This window comes from Neofelis nebulosa, chromosome 10 (assembly GCF_028018385.1).
Source record: "Neofelis nebulosa isolate mNeoNeb1 chromosome 10, mNeoNeb1.pri, whole genome shotgun sequence".
NCBI lineage: Eukaryota > Metazoa > Chordata > Mammalia > Carnivora > Felidae > Neofelis > Neofelis nebulosa.
In genome coordinates, this window is record NC_080791.1 from 53,743,578 (window position 1) to 53,756,444 (window position 12,867).

Sequence of the window (12,867 nt, forward strand, 5' to 3'; positions counted from 1 at the left end):
TGCAGCATGCTAGTAACGAAGGGCAGATGCTGTTCTGTGGGGCTTGAAGTTTACATCATTTAGGAGGTTCTTTTTAAGGAAAATAATACAGAATTACGAATATTAAGGTAAATATTTGTTTAGAATGAGAGACAAGGTGCCTAGGTGGCTCAGTCGATTAAGCGGCCGACTTCAGCTCGGGTCATGATCTCCCAATCCGTGAGTTTGAGCCCCACATCGGCTCTGTGCTGACAGCTCAGAGCCTGGAGCCTGCTTTGGATTCTGTGTCTCCCCCTCTCTCTGCCCCTCCTCCACTTGTGCTCTGTCTCTCTCTCTCTCTCTCTCTCTCTCTCAAAAGTGAATAAACATTAAAAAAAAAAAGTTTTAGGGGCGCCTGGGTGGCTCAGTCGGTTGAGCGGCCGACTTCCGACTTCGGCTCAGGTCATGATCTCGCGGTCCGTGAGTTCGAGCCCTGCGTCGGGCTCTGTGCTGACAGCTTGGAGCCTGGAGCCTGTTTCGGATTCTGTGTCTCCTTCTCTCTGACCCTCCCCTGTTCATGCTATGTCTTTCCCTGTGTCAAAAATAAATAAAACGTTAAGAAAAAAAAAATTTAAAAAAAGTTTTAGAATGAGAGAAGTTACAAGAAATTTCTAGAACTTTGGAAATTCATGCCCTCTGAGTTCCTTTGGACTCAGATTGCTGATTGCTTCCCCTCTTGCTTTACAACTCCCAGCAGCTCCCAGCACTTTGGGGGTAGAGGGGCATGCTAAGAGGTTCACACCCTTATGAATTTCATATACTTTGCATTGCATAAATGCAAATAAGGAGCTCGGAGTTTACCCTTCATTAGCTTCATGATAAACCCACCTCTGTTTGTAATAGAAAAACATTGAAAGCAGCCCAAATAACTATCAGAATGAGAATGAATTAATTGTGTCATATTCATATAACAGAATATTAAAAAGAATGAGCTGGAGCTACGTGGTTATATCTCAAAAAGTAAATTTGAGTTGCAGAATAATTTATAGAGCAAGACACCATTAATTTAAAGTTTAAAAATCTGTAAAACAATACAAAAGACTATAAATGCATAATGTATATATACATATATGTATATGTACCTAGATGTGTGTATTATATATATAATTATTTCTATGTATGTGTCTAATTACAATATAAAAACACGGAAGGAAATGATAAACACTGAATTCTGGATAGTGGTTACCTGTATCCAGGAGGAAAAGTGGGAAACAGGATTGCAGAGGATTACAAAGGAGATCCATTTCCTGAAAAGAGAAAGATCTCAAGGAGATAGGACAAAATATTAGGATTTGATATGACAAACTTAGGTGGTAGCTACCAGGTTTTATTACATTATTTTCTAAACTCTTCCATATGCAGGAAATAGTTCACATGGTTTTTTAAAAAAGGCTCTTGCACTAGCCAGGGAAAGAAGATGCTTTCATCCTATCAGCAGACTTGATTCCCCTAATTTTTAAAGGTTATTTATTTATTTTGAGAGAGAGAGAGAGAGAGAGAGAGAGAGAGAGAGAGAGAGAATCCCAAGCAGGCTCCACACTTGGAGCCTGACACAGGGCTCAAATTCATGAACTGTGAGATCGTGACCTGAGCCAAGATCAAGAGTCAGATGCTAAGCCAACTGAACCACCCAGGCACCACTGATTCTCCTATTTTTAATATTTAATTTCTATTTTTATTGAGGTATATGTAAGTCAAATGCACAAATCTTAAGTTTATAGCTCAAGGAATGATTATATATGTGATCTACCCAGATCATTATCTAGAACAATGTCAACTCTCTTCATCACATACAATTCCCCTTTTCCTGGCTGTTATTCATCCTTTGGCTCAACTTAGATGTCACTTCCACTAGGAAAGTGCAGATCCTGGAAAACCGCTAGGAAAACCACCTTTCTCTCTCTAGGGAAACCACCTTGCTCCCTCAACACTTGGTTACTACTGTGTCTTTTCCTTTCGTTGACCACTTGCTTGTCAGCTTCTCTTTATAATTATGAGCTGCTTTCCCGAAGGTTCCAAACTACAAATGTGTCTTCTTATTCTGCTTTGTGCCTGTACCTTTCCATTTTTCAAGTTAAACCGTATTCACCCTTGTTAGCTTCTTCAGAGAAACCCAGGATCCTTTACAATATTCATCCAATCCTTGTCTACACCTAATGTCTCCATAATTTCTGCATCAAACACTGTGTTCCTCTATGTTTTGAGGTCATGATCTTGAAATCAAATTTTGGGTGTTGCGAGTTTCATGAGTGGATTCAAGCATAGTGAAAACCCTGAAGACAGAGTTGTATTTTATGACCACATTGGGTATCAGAGTGATGCCTGCTTTTTAGAAGTCCTTAAGCTTTGCAAGTTAAGCTAAAACCTGTCATGCTGAGCCTGATTAAAACGTTCTCTAGAGCTGACAAGTAATGCTGACAGTGTTCATTGCCCAGACCTGTATTATCAAAAGGTAACAATAAGGACATTTCACTTCTGTTCCTCACTCCAGGGCACCTCAGGGAACTCCCAGAATCATAGAGAGCCCGGTAGGCATGCTAAAGAAGCCAAGTCCTCTTTATGTTGTAGGGGCAGCCACTGAACAGCGGTTTAATCACTGGAGTAACAAGTGGGGAAGAGAATGGACTCTGGTGCCAGACTGCCAGTGTAACTTGGTAGAAGCTCGAAACCTCTCCAAGCTTCAGTTTCTCCTTTGGAAACTGGGGATGATGATGCTAACCCTACTTCCGAGGGATATTGTGTGGATTGAGTTCATATGTGAAAACTTCCTAGCACATAGGAAGCATTTTATAGCACTATTACTACCAGCATAGTAATATATTAATTTTGGAAAGATCACTCTGGCTACTGTCTGAAAGGTGACAAATCTAAAAGACAGCAGTGTCATTCCAACACTGAAAATAAAAATAAGAAAACACGATTTGATATAACACAAGATAAATACATGGAGTGGTTTGAACTTAGACACATGATTGCTATAGTTGACTTTCAGTTGTATACATTTTCAGTTAACTACTGCTAATTTTCAGTTACACCCACTGGCTTCCCTTGTCTTCATCATACTAGTAGGCACTGGTCCCTGCTTAGAAATTAACTAACCCTTTGGCTTAAACAGGCAGTAAGAGGGTAAAGGAAGTCAGGTTCCTCACTTCCTGAGAAACCATAGTTCTTACAATTGACGGAGAAGGTGGAAAAAGTGGAAAAAGAAGCAAGACAGAAAAACAGCCTGGGTAGGAAGTGAGCCAGTTGGCCACTACTTTTCAACCCTTAGGCAAGGTAGGCATAGTCAAAGAGGAGATTTGAATTGAAAAACATGTTATTGCTGTGATTGAGTTCTTCCCAGGTTTTGTAGCCAATACACCAAAGCCATGCTTATTTTTTTTGTTAAAGGCCCAAAGCTACATAATTCTGAAGGTATTTGGACGTTTCCATATTTAATTTTTTTTTATTTAAGCAATCTCTATGCCAAATGTGGGGCTCGAACTCATGACTCCAAGATCAAGAGTCACATCCTCTCCCAACTGAGCCAGCCAAGTGCCCCTCAATATTCTTTTTGCAAGGTTCAAGAAGTGTCCAAGAACTATGGTATTTTTGTGGGAGATATTTTTCAGTCTGTCTTAAGAACAGTTTTACAATTATTCCAGGCTGTTTGCCCTCCTGGCAACCTTTCCTGACTACCTTCTGGCAGGAAATACTCTTTCTTACATCCCAACATTGCAAAATTCTGATCCTCCTCAAAAAACTCACCTTATTTCCTTCTCTAGACTACCACTCCACGTGGCTCATATATTTATGTGAACTTATTGGTTTATATTGCAATAATTTGTTTGGTTGCCATTTCCTAGGTCCAGGCCATGAGCTTCTTGGTGGAAGGGACCATGATTTTATTTCCCACCTTGAGACATTGTATATAGCATAATAGTTTAGTGCATGGAGCCAGAGTTTCTAAGTTTAAATCTCACACTTATAGGATATATATCCTTGACTAAGTCATTTCACTTTCCTGTGCCCAAGTTCCCGTATCTATAAAATGGGCATAATAATAGCAGCAACTTTATGTTATTAGCCCTTCTTTCTTTTAATTAGATAGAAACCTTTTCATGATTGTCACTGAATTACAGAATTTTTTTTTAATTGGTGGTGGGGGGATAAACTTAAAAGGGTCATTGTTTCCTGGTCAAACAAATGCAGATAACTGTGTTGGAAAAAAAGAGAGATTTGAAGATTCCGGCAGGCAATGGCCAACATTCCCTCTAGCCTCTCCCCAACATCTTCACACTGTCGTGCCTTCTCTGAATTGCATAAACAAAGTCCCTTCAGTTACTTTTCAGTCGTCAGAGGGTTACCTTCTCCAGTAAGCCATCTCTGGCATCCTATCACTCTTATGCACTTGTCTGTTTAGATGTCTGATACCACACAACTGTGACTTAAGCAAGGGTCTGTGTCTCGTCTTTGTGCTCAGAACGCAGAAATGGCCGATATCCTCAGGCTAATCCTCTCAACAACGAAGTCTCCTGGAGGCTTTCCCTGTGCATCAGTCACTCCTTGCCTCTCAGTGTCCTTCGGCATCAACTGGAAGCTGTAGAAATGAAGACCTTTCAGACCTCATCCCAGCTGTGCTCCCCAGTTGCTCCAGCAACAACGCCTACATACGACCAGAATACTTCAGCTCCTGGCCCCGCCTCCTCCCCTGCTCAGCCAGCCCCTGCCTCCGGCCCGCCCCCTCCGTAAACTGGAGTCACCAGTGCGCACGCTCCTTCTCGGTCTCCTTGTAGCGTGATGACGTTGACGTTGGCTTGGGGCGTAGGGGCGGCGGCCAAGCGTGTTTCAGCTGGGGGAGGCGGTGTGGTCTGTGGGTTTGGAAAAGACGCGGGTCCCTGAAGTGTCTCTGCTGGCTACGGCGCGTGGTATTTTTGGCTTAGGCAGCTGGCTGTGTTGTCTCCGCTCCTCCCTGTCTGCGGAGAGGGAAGCGGCGGGGAGGTGGTGGGGACACAGCTGGAGCCCCTGAAGGGGAAGGGAGCAGCCGGGGTTAGGGGTAGGAGGTGCGGAGCGCGTGAGTGCAGGGCTGCGGTCCAGAATCGGGGAGCAGTCGATAGTAGGGGAGGGTTCCACAGGCAAAGTGCTCACCCGCCGGGATCCGTGCTGGTCCCGAGGAGAGCTTGCGGCAGCAGCGCGATGTTCGGGGCCCGGTGCCTGCTCCGAGCCCTGCGCTCCTGCACCTCAGCCCCCTGCCCGAGACCCAAACCTTCCGCCAGACTGAGCGTTCGTGACGCGCTCGGGGCCCGGAGCACGAATGGGGAGCGCGTTAAGGTCCAGGTTGGTGTATGGGAAGGGGATGGGATTTTCTTTTTAGTAACTTACATGCCACCTCCGTGTCTAGGCTTACCTTGTCAGGTCAGACAAAACGACAGGCAGAGAAAGGAGGAAATGTTGGCCGTCGTGTGCGTTCACAGTTTTCTCCTTTCCTTGCCTATCGTTAGTTTGCGCAAAACTGTTGGGATTGACTCTATGACGTGCTGGAACTTTGCTTTCACGGTACCAGAGCGTTACCTGTAAACTTGTTAGTTATACGGCAGAATAAACGTACGAGCTTCTTTTCCTTTATCCCTCATAACGAATAACCACAGTTACCTAGCGGTTGCCTTGAGCTAGCTCCATGAGAGCGGACACCATGTCTTACAGTAAATATATGTTCAACTAAACAATGGCTCTTATTCAACTCTTAACCACCCTGAGGCCGAAAAAAGGGTTTGCACAAAATGTATGTTTAATACATAGGAGAAAGAGTAGAGTGTAGCGGTTTGAAACAACTCTGGAGTCAGGGTGACTAGGTTCAGATCTGTGGCACTTAGTGGCTCATTAATTATGGGTCTCTTCTATAATAGTAATTGTGGTCTCTTCTCTCCTCTAAACCTGTTTGATTCTTATGGCAATGAAGCTAATAATAGCCTTAACCTCATAGAATGGTGAAGATTAAGTGAGATGACAGGTATTATGACATTTAGAACAGTGGCCCACAGTCAATCAATGTTAGGTGCTATTATTTCTCTTGCTAATATTTGCAACAGCTCTACAGAGAAGATTTTCCTTTAAGGGAGTAGACCAAGCAAGGTGGTTTGACCCTTTTAGGTTGCTGAAACACTGCTGCAGTTATTTTTGTTGTCCTCAATCAAATTCTTTGATTTTTAGCAGTATGACTCCTCTGCATTTTTGGGGGTTTCATGTTTTTTCCATGATCCAAATCAAGCCCTTTTCTTGTATTCATCTATTAATTTGACACACATACATTAATGATCCCTTCTAAGTGGTAGTCAAGAAAGGTTGCAAAGATAAAAAGAACAAAAGCTACTGCCTAGATCAGAGGCTTTCATTTTAGTGCTGTGTGGTCTAAGATAGTAGCTACCTGTCTTTTGTGGCACTGAGCTCTTAAAATGTGGCTAGTCCACATTGAAGGGTAACTGTAAATTTAAAATACACACCAATTTTGGAGAACAAAAGAATACAAACTATCTCAATATATATATTGATTACACGTTGACAATGTTGGCAGAATGGGTTAGAATATTAAAATTAAGTGTACCTGTCTACTTTTAGTGTGACCACTAAAACAAGCAAAATTACATATATGGCTCACATTATATGTTTGTGGGACAGCCTTGGTCTAATGGCTAAGACAAGTAATTGGGGCAACGTGATAAGTATTAGTGGAATAAGGAACTTTGAGAAAACAGGGACATCCTTAACTATGTGAGGTCAAGGAAGACTTCTTGTGTTAAGTGACATTTCACTTGAGTCCTGAAGGATATGTTCCTCAGGGAGAGGAACTGGGGATGGGGTGGAGATCACATTCCAGAAAAGCTTGATAACATGAACTTTGAACTGAGAACTGTATTTGAATTCTAGCTCTACTCCTTGGGAACTGTGATTTTAATTATTTAGAGAGGTTGTCGTAACTTAATATGTTCTTCATTTCTAAAATGAGAATATTCACTTCATTAAGTTCTTGTAAGGATTAAGTATAAAATATTTATAAAGAGCTTAGAGCAGAAGCACATTAAACACCGCTCCACAAATGTTAACTTTTACTAACAAGTGAAAAGCAAGACAGTGGTGCTTTAGGAATTACTATTGATTAAACATAACCAAAGAGCCGCTGCCATCAGGGAAATGTGGGGAGGTGAAACCAGAAAGGGCACACTTGGTTGTGAAAGGCCTTGTATAGGAGACAGGCAATTTACACTTTCTTTCAGTATAGCCCTAGAAAAAGACCAAGGGCTTTCTGGTAGACCTGGGTCCAAATTCAGGCTCTGTCTACCAGCAGTGTGACCTTTGACAACTTATTTGACTTCTCTGAGCCGAGGTTCTTCACTTGTGAGACAGGTTATAATGATAATCCACAGAGCTGTTGTGAGAAAAAGATGAGATAGTATATGAAGAAGGTAGTAAAACATTTGTCACATAGATTTTTAGTGCATAGTAGATATCCTTTCACTGAAAACCATTAACGGACTATCTACTGTGTCCCTGACAATGGCCTTCAAAGCCACTAAAGCATGGTTCTTAAACCTTCACAATATGATAGACATATGAATAAGTAATGGGAGAGCTTTAATAGCGCTGTCAGTAGGGTGTGGTGGGAACACAAAGTAAGGGTCAATACAGTTTTTCTAAATAGAATCCTCTCGCTTTTCCCAAGCGTGTCTGATAATCAAACACAATCAGTTCACAGTTTTTCAGTGTCTGCTAGAAGAATATTGTCTCTTCTGTGCTAGTTAAACTTAAGTTGGATGTGATCTGTGAGAGCTGTTTGTAGTGTTACTACTAGAAGACCTCATTTGTACTCACCTGTCATTTAAATTCACAGTGTCTTTGAAAGCTTATGTACTAAATATATGTCACAGTGAAAAGCTTTTTGAGGAGTCTGTGTGATATTTTGTCAAAGGAAAAATCCAGTGAAGATGTTTCTGTTCTATAACTACATAATTTCCCTCCTGGGAGTTTAATATAAAAGGAGACAGGGACCCAAATAATGTGCCCTATTATTATTACCTGGAATGAATACCTGGAATAGTCAATATTGGGGAAATTGATTATATGAATTAGGCTCATCGGCCTAATGGAATGTTAGGCATGTATTCAGAATGATGAGGTTTTTTTGTTTTTTAAATTAAGTTTATTTATTTATTTTGAGAGAGAGACAGAATAAGCAGGGGAGGGCAGGGAGAGAGAGTGTGGAGCCTGATGTGGGACTTGAACTCACGAACTGTGATATCATGACCTGAGCCAAAACCAGCTGAACGCTCAACCAACTGAGCCACCCAGGTGCCCCTGAGAATGATGAGTTTTATATTAACAAAACAAAAAGGTGGAATGCCAAAGCTGTATCTCCCTGAGATAAGAATCCTATTGAATTATATATGCTAAAAGCAATTGATTTGTTAAGGCAGGACTGAGGACTTTTTTTTTCATTTAGTCTTGTGTGTGCATGTGTAGTGAAAACATAAAATATTTACATGTTTTAAACTCACATTTAGAAATTTTTCTTCATTAGGGATGGATTCGTTCAGTCCGATCCCAGAAGGAAGTGTTGTTCCTGCATATAAATGATGGATCATCTTTGGAAAGCCTTCAAGTTGTAGCCGATTCAAGCTTTGACAGTAGGTGAGTTGTTTTTTTTTTTAACAAAAGAATCTTTTTTTCATCTGCTTTGCTCCCCTTTTCCCTAATCCAATGTTCACATATTTTTTTTAATGTTTATTTTTGAGAGAGAGAGGGAGACAAAGGGTCTGAAGTGGGCTCTACACTGACAGCAGCAAGCCTGATGTGGGGCTTGAACTAACGAACCATGAGATCATGACCTGAGCCAAAGTTGGATGCTCAACCAACTGAGTCCCTTAGGCACCCCAGAGTGATCTTTCTAAACAAACCTGCTTTTCAAAGCTTTAAGGCTAAGTCCAAATACTTGGAATCAAGATCCTTCAAGCTCAGGCCTTTCTTTTTCATTTTTTTAAAGCTTGTGTTTTTATTTTGAGAGAGAGAAAGACAGTGCAAGTGGGGGAGGGACAGAGAAAGGGAGAGAGAGATAATCCCAAGCAGGCTTTGTGGTATTAGCATGGAGCCCGACGCTGGGCTCAATCCCACAAGCGAGAACATGACCTAAGCTGAAATCGAGAGTCAGATGCTGAACTAACTGACTGAGCCACCCAGGCACTCCCAGACCTTTCTTTTTTTTTAACATCTTCACATAATAATATCCCCTACTTATCCTTTGCTTCAGTCTCTCTTAATTATTTGCTGCCCATTTAAGGGTGAAACCTCTATCATTAAATACTGTAATGTCCTGATAGCAAGTTTTGTATTAAAATGAACGTTCTGTATAATGATATCTTGTTTATGCTGTTTTTTGTTACTATAGAGAACTGGCTTTTGGGAGTTCTGTGGAAGTTCAAGGGCAGCTGGTGAAAAGTCCATCCAAAAAGCAGAATGTGGAACTGAAGGCAGAAAAAATTGAAATTGTTGGAAATTGTGATGCCAAGGTATGCTTCGTGATACATTTATGGAGACTATTTAGGCTTAATTTAAAACAGCAATCTGTTTTAAGTGTGATTATTGGGAAGGTGGCACTTAGAACATGTTTCAGTTGTGACTTCCCAGATAATTGAAACAGGCTATGGAGCTTGAGGAATGTAGAGAATATAGTAAACAGTATGTAAATGGCTGAATTTTATGACTGAAAGCAAAGTATTAATCTATACATCTCTTTGGACACCTGGCATAATTGAAACTTGCCACTTTTAGCCACATGCCCAGTTAACTTCAGTGACAGAGACGTGCTGGGGAGAACGTGTTCTAAGGAAAGCCCTGCCTAGAAATGACTTTTACAGGATCTAGAACTGTGTTGTCCCAATATAGTAGCCACTAGCCACCTGTAGTTGTTTAGTATTAATTAATTTAATATTAAATCAAGTAATAAAATCAGTTCCTCAGTGACATTAGATACATTTCACATGCAGCTGCTGGCTACCATATTGGATAGTGTGGGTACGGAACTTATCACAGAAAATTCTGTCGGACAGTACTTATCATGCTTGGGCTGAAGAAAGATAAGAAATCCTACATTAAGACATGTTTGCTCAGCCCAAGCATGATAAGTACTGTCCCAACAGAATTTTTTCTGTTTTTGCAAGACTCCTTGTTAGTAGCTTTTATTCATCACCTGATAAAGAGGTTAGAGAGAATAAAATTATAGGTTGGCAATCCATCTTCTGAAATTGGAGAAAATGAGGCCCAGGCAGGAGACATGGCTTGCCCAAGGTTATATTGCTGACTAGTGCCACAGCTGGAATTTATGTACTAGCCATTTGACTCCTCTGTAGTTTTGCTATACTTGTCTTCCAAGTATTTGATGAACAAAACACAAGGAAATATAGGGAAATTGCATCATTTTAATTCGTTTTTATTTTTTTTGGATAATTGGAGGGAAATAAATATAAGGAAATAAGAAAATGGGCACCTTTTTGAAAAATGTCCTTCTGAATAGTTTTCCAAGAAATTCTAATAATACTAATAAATACTAATTGACACGTAAAATCAGGAATCAGGTTTTAAGGTTTCTGAAAAGTAGACTGTGAAAAATAATTTGGAATTCAGAGAGGAATGGAGATGGTAACCATTTTTGTTTTTGCTTTTTTTAGAGGGGTGTAGGATTATTAAAATGTGCCGTGTGTTACTCTTTTTAAGCCGTTCTCTCTTGGCTTCTGTGGTTGTCACTCACCTTCTCTTCCCCTTAATTTCAGTGTCATTTTGTAAGTATTCAGACATTAGGGAATTCTGGTCCCTAGGCAGGCCCCAGACACCTATTAATGTGGTCATATTTTGACTTCAGTAGGTATGGTGCTTATTTCTATTATGAAATAAATTAGCATGTGCACTAAAAGAAATAGATAAGACTATACGTAATAAGCTACCAGTTTGGCTTTTTTATTTAAAATAGTTTCTCTGCCATCTTTTTTATTGAAACTTTGGTTTTGTTCTTTAGAACAAGTTTAGAACAGTTTGTTTTTATCTTCTAAATCTTGTAACATGAATGTTCACAGGGTGGAATATTTCTACATAGAGTCATAATTTGAAATTTTTGAAGTATACACTACTCTGCTAGTGACAGAAGGCTGTTGACCCTCCCTCATGTTCTTAGACTTGTTGATAAACAGTGAAAAACAGTGCCAATTGATTATAAATGATTGTGGGCTTTCAAGACATTTGGGTGATTTTAAAATTGAATGCCAGCTGTGTGTACACAGCTGTAGAAAACAATCTTTAATATCTACAATATTCTGAACTCCTATGTGCCAAACAGTGGACTGTTTTCGCATAATTATATCCTAATCTCTCTATTTGTAAGTGGTGACTGATATAAGCTAATGGATAGAAATTTGAGAAGTAACAGATTAGACTCAGCAATACTAATTTTGCCCAAGGTTCCATGCCTAATAAGTAGTAGAGCTGGATTCAAAACCACATCTCTGATTCCTACCTCGCCATTCAGTTAACTTGTAGTTAATTGGACCATGTTCACTTATATTAAGAAATAGAGAAAGAAAGCTTTTAATTTTGTTACAAAGCATTACTATTTAACAAATGTTCTGGAAACTGATTTTATAGAACATATGTCTTAGCTTTCAATTTGTTTTTTCCATTTATTGGCAGGCTTTTCCTTTTAAATATAAAGAGAGGCATCCTCTGGAGTACCTGAGACAGTATCCCCACCTCAGGTGCAGGACTAATGCCCTGGGTTCCATACTGAGGATTCGCAGTGAAGCCACAGCTGCTATTCATTCTTTCTTTAAGGTGAGGTGCTTGGTGTGCTTCTAGCTACTCTTTTTCTTTTTTCTTCCTAGCTGTTCTTTCTTGTGGAGAAATTGAATGATTGTAACCCTGGAGTGTTATCCTGAAAGTTTTGTTAGTTACAATGTTTATTCCAAGCACCCTTTACTTGTGTGGTACTTTTTTTCTTTGATTTAAAAATTTCTCTTTATCACTGGTTTTAAGCAGTTAGATTATGATGTGCCGGGTGCAGTTTTCTTTGTTCCTTGTGTTTAGACCTTGTTGAATTTCTTGGATCTATGGGTTTTAATTTTCATTAAGTTTTTCATCCATTATTTCTTCAAATATTTTTTATGTTACTTCCTGCCTTTGGAGACTTCTGTTGTCCATATATTAGGCCACTTGATACTTCCATAGCTCAGTGACGTTCTTTTCTTTTTTTTAAAATTTCTTTTTCCCTGTGTGTTTTTTTTGGAAGGTAGTTTCTGCCCTTCTAGCTTCCTGATCTTTCCTTTTACAATAACTAATTTGTTGTTACTCCAATCCAGTGCATTTTTCATCTCACATTGTAGGTTTCATATCTCTATGTTTGATTTGGTCCTTTTGGAAAAAATATGTTGCATGTCTCTGTTTAACTTTTAAAATATATGCAGGGCAGGGGCGCCTGGGTGGCTCAGTCGGTTGAGTGTCCGACTTCGGCTCAGGTCATGATCTTACAGTGTGGGTTCGAGCCCTGTGTTGGGCTCTGTGCTGATAGCTCAGAGCCGGGACCCTGCTTTGGATTCTGTGTCTCCCTCTCTCTCTGCTCCTCCCCCACTCATGCTCTATCTCTTTGTCTCTCAAAAATAAGCATAAAAAAAAAATTAAAAAAAAAACCTATACAGGGCAGTTTTATGCATTTTTTAAACATATTAATTTTTATTTTACATTCACTTTCTTCTTTTAATTTATTTTTTATTTTTGAGACAGAGAGAGAGAGAGAGAGCATGGGCAGGGGAGAGTGGCAGAGGGAGAGAGAAAGAGAAT

At 40.1% G+C, this 12,867-nt stretch overlaps 1 protein-coding gene and 1 long non-coding RNA gene across 9 annotated transcripts in view; one reads left to right on the forward strand and one right to left on the reverse strand.

Moving 5' to 3' along the window:
* Window positions 1-4,071: 4,071 nt before the first annotated feature.
* Window positions 4,072-5,541, reverse strand: LOC131487206 (uncharacterized). Of its 2 annotated transcripts, none has more exons than XR_009249658.1 (3): window positions 5,405-5,541; window positions 4,761-4,973; window positions 4,072-4,663 (listed from the first exon to the last, which is right to left on the reverse strand). It is a non-coding gene; the product is annotated as an uncharacterized LOC131487206 (long non-coding RNA). The 2 variants fall into 2 exon arrangements; XR_009249659.1 differs by lacking the exon at window positions 5,405-5,541 and adding an exon at window positions 5,146-5,257.
* Window positions 5,194-12,867, forward strand: part of NARS2 (asparaginyl-tRNA synthetase 2, mitochondrial) — a 133,380-nt gene continuing 125,706 nt past the window's right edge. For 3 of the 7 annotated variants that reach the window (XR_009249657.1, XM_058687648.1, XM_058687647.1), the window contains exons 1-4: window positions 5,194-5,334; window positions 8,570-8,679; window positions 9,434-9,554; window positions 11,725-11,865. Coding sequence is in view for 4 of the 7 variants with exons in the window: in XM_058687648.1 (XP_058543631.1) it covers window positions 5,194-5,334; window positions 8,570-8,679; window positions 9,434-9,554; window positions 11,725-11,865 (513 nt within the window). In the remaining 3 variants the exon portion in view is untranslated. Of the gene's footprint in view, window positions 5,335-5,688; window positions 5,780-8,568; window positions 8,680-9,433; window positions 9,555-11,724; window positions 11,866-12,867 lie in introns of those variants that run through there. The other 4 variants (XM_058687649.1, XM_058687650.1, XM_058687652.1 and 1 more) reach the window with 4 other exon arrangements.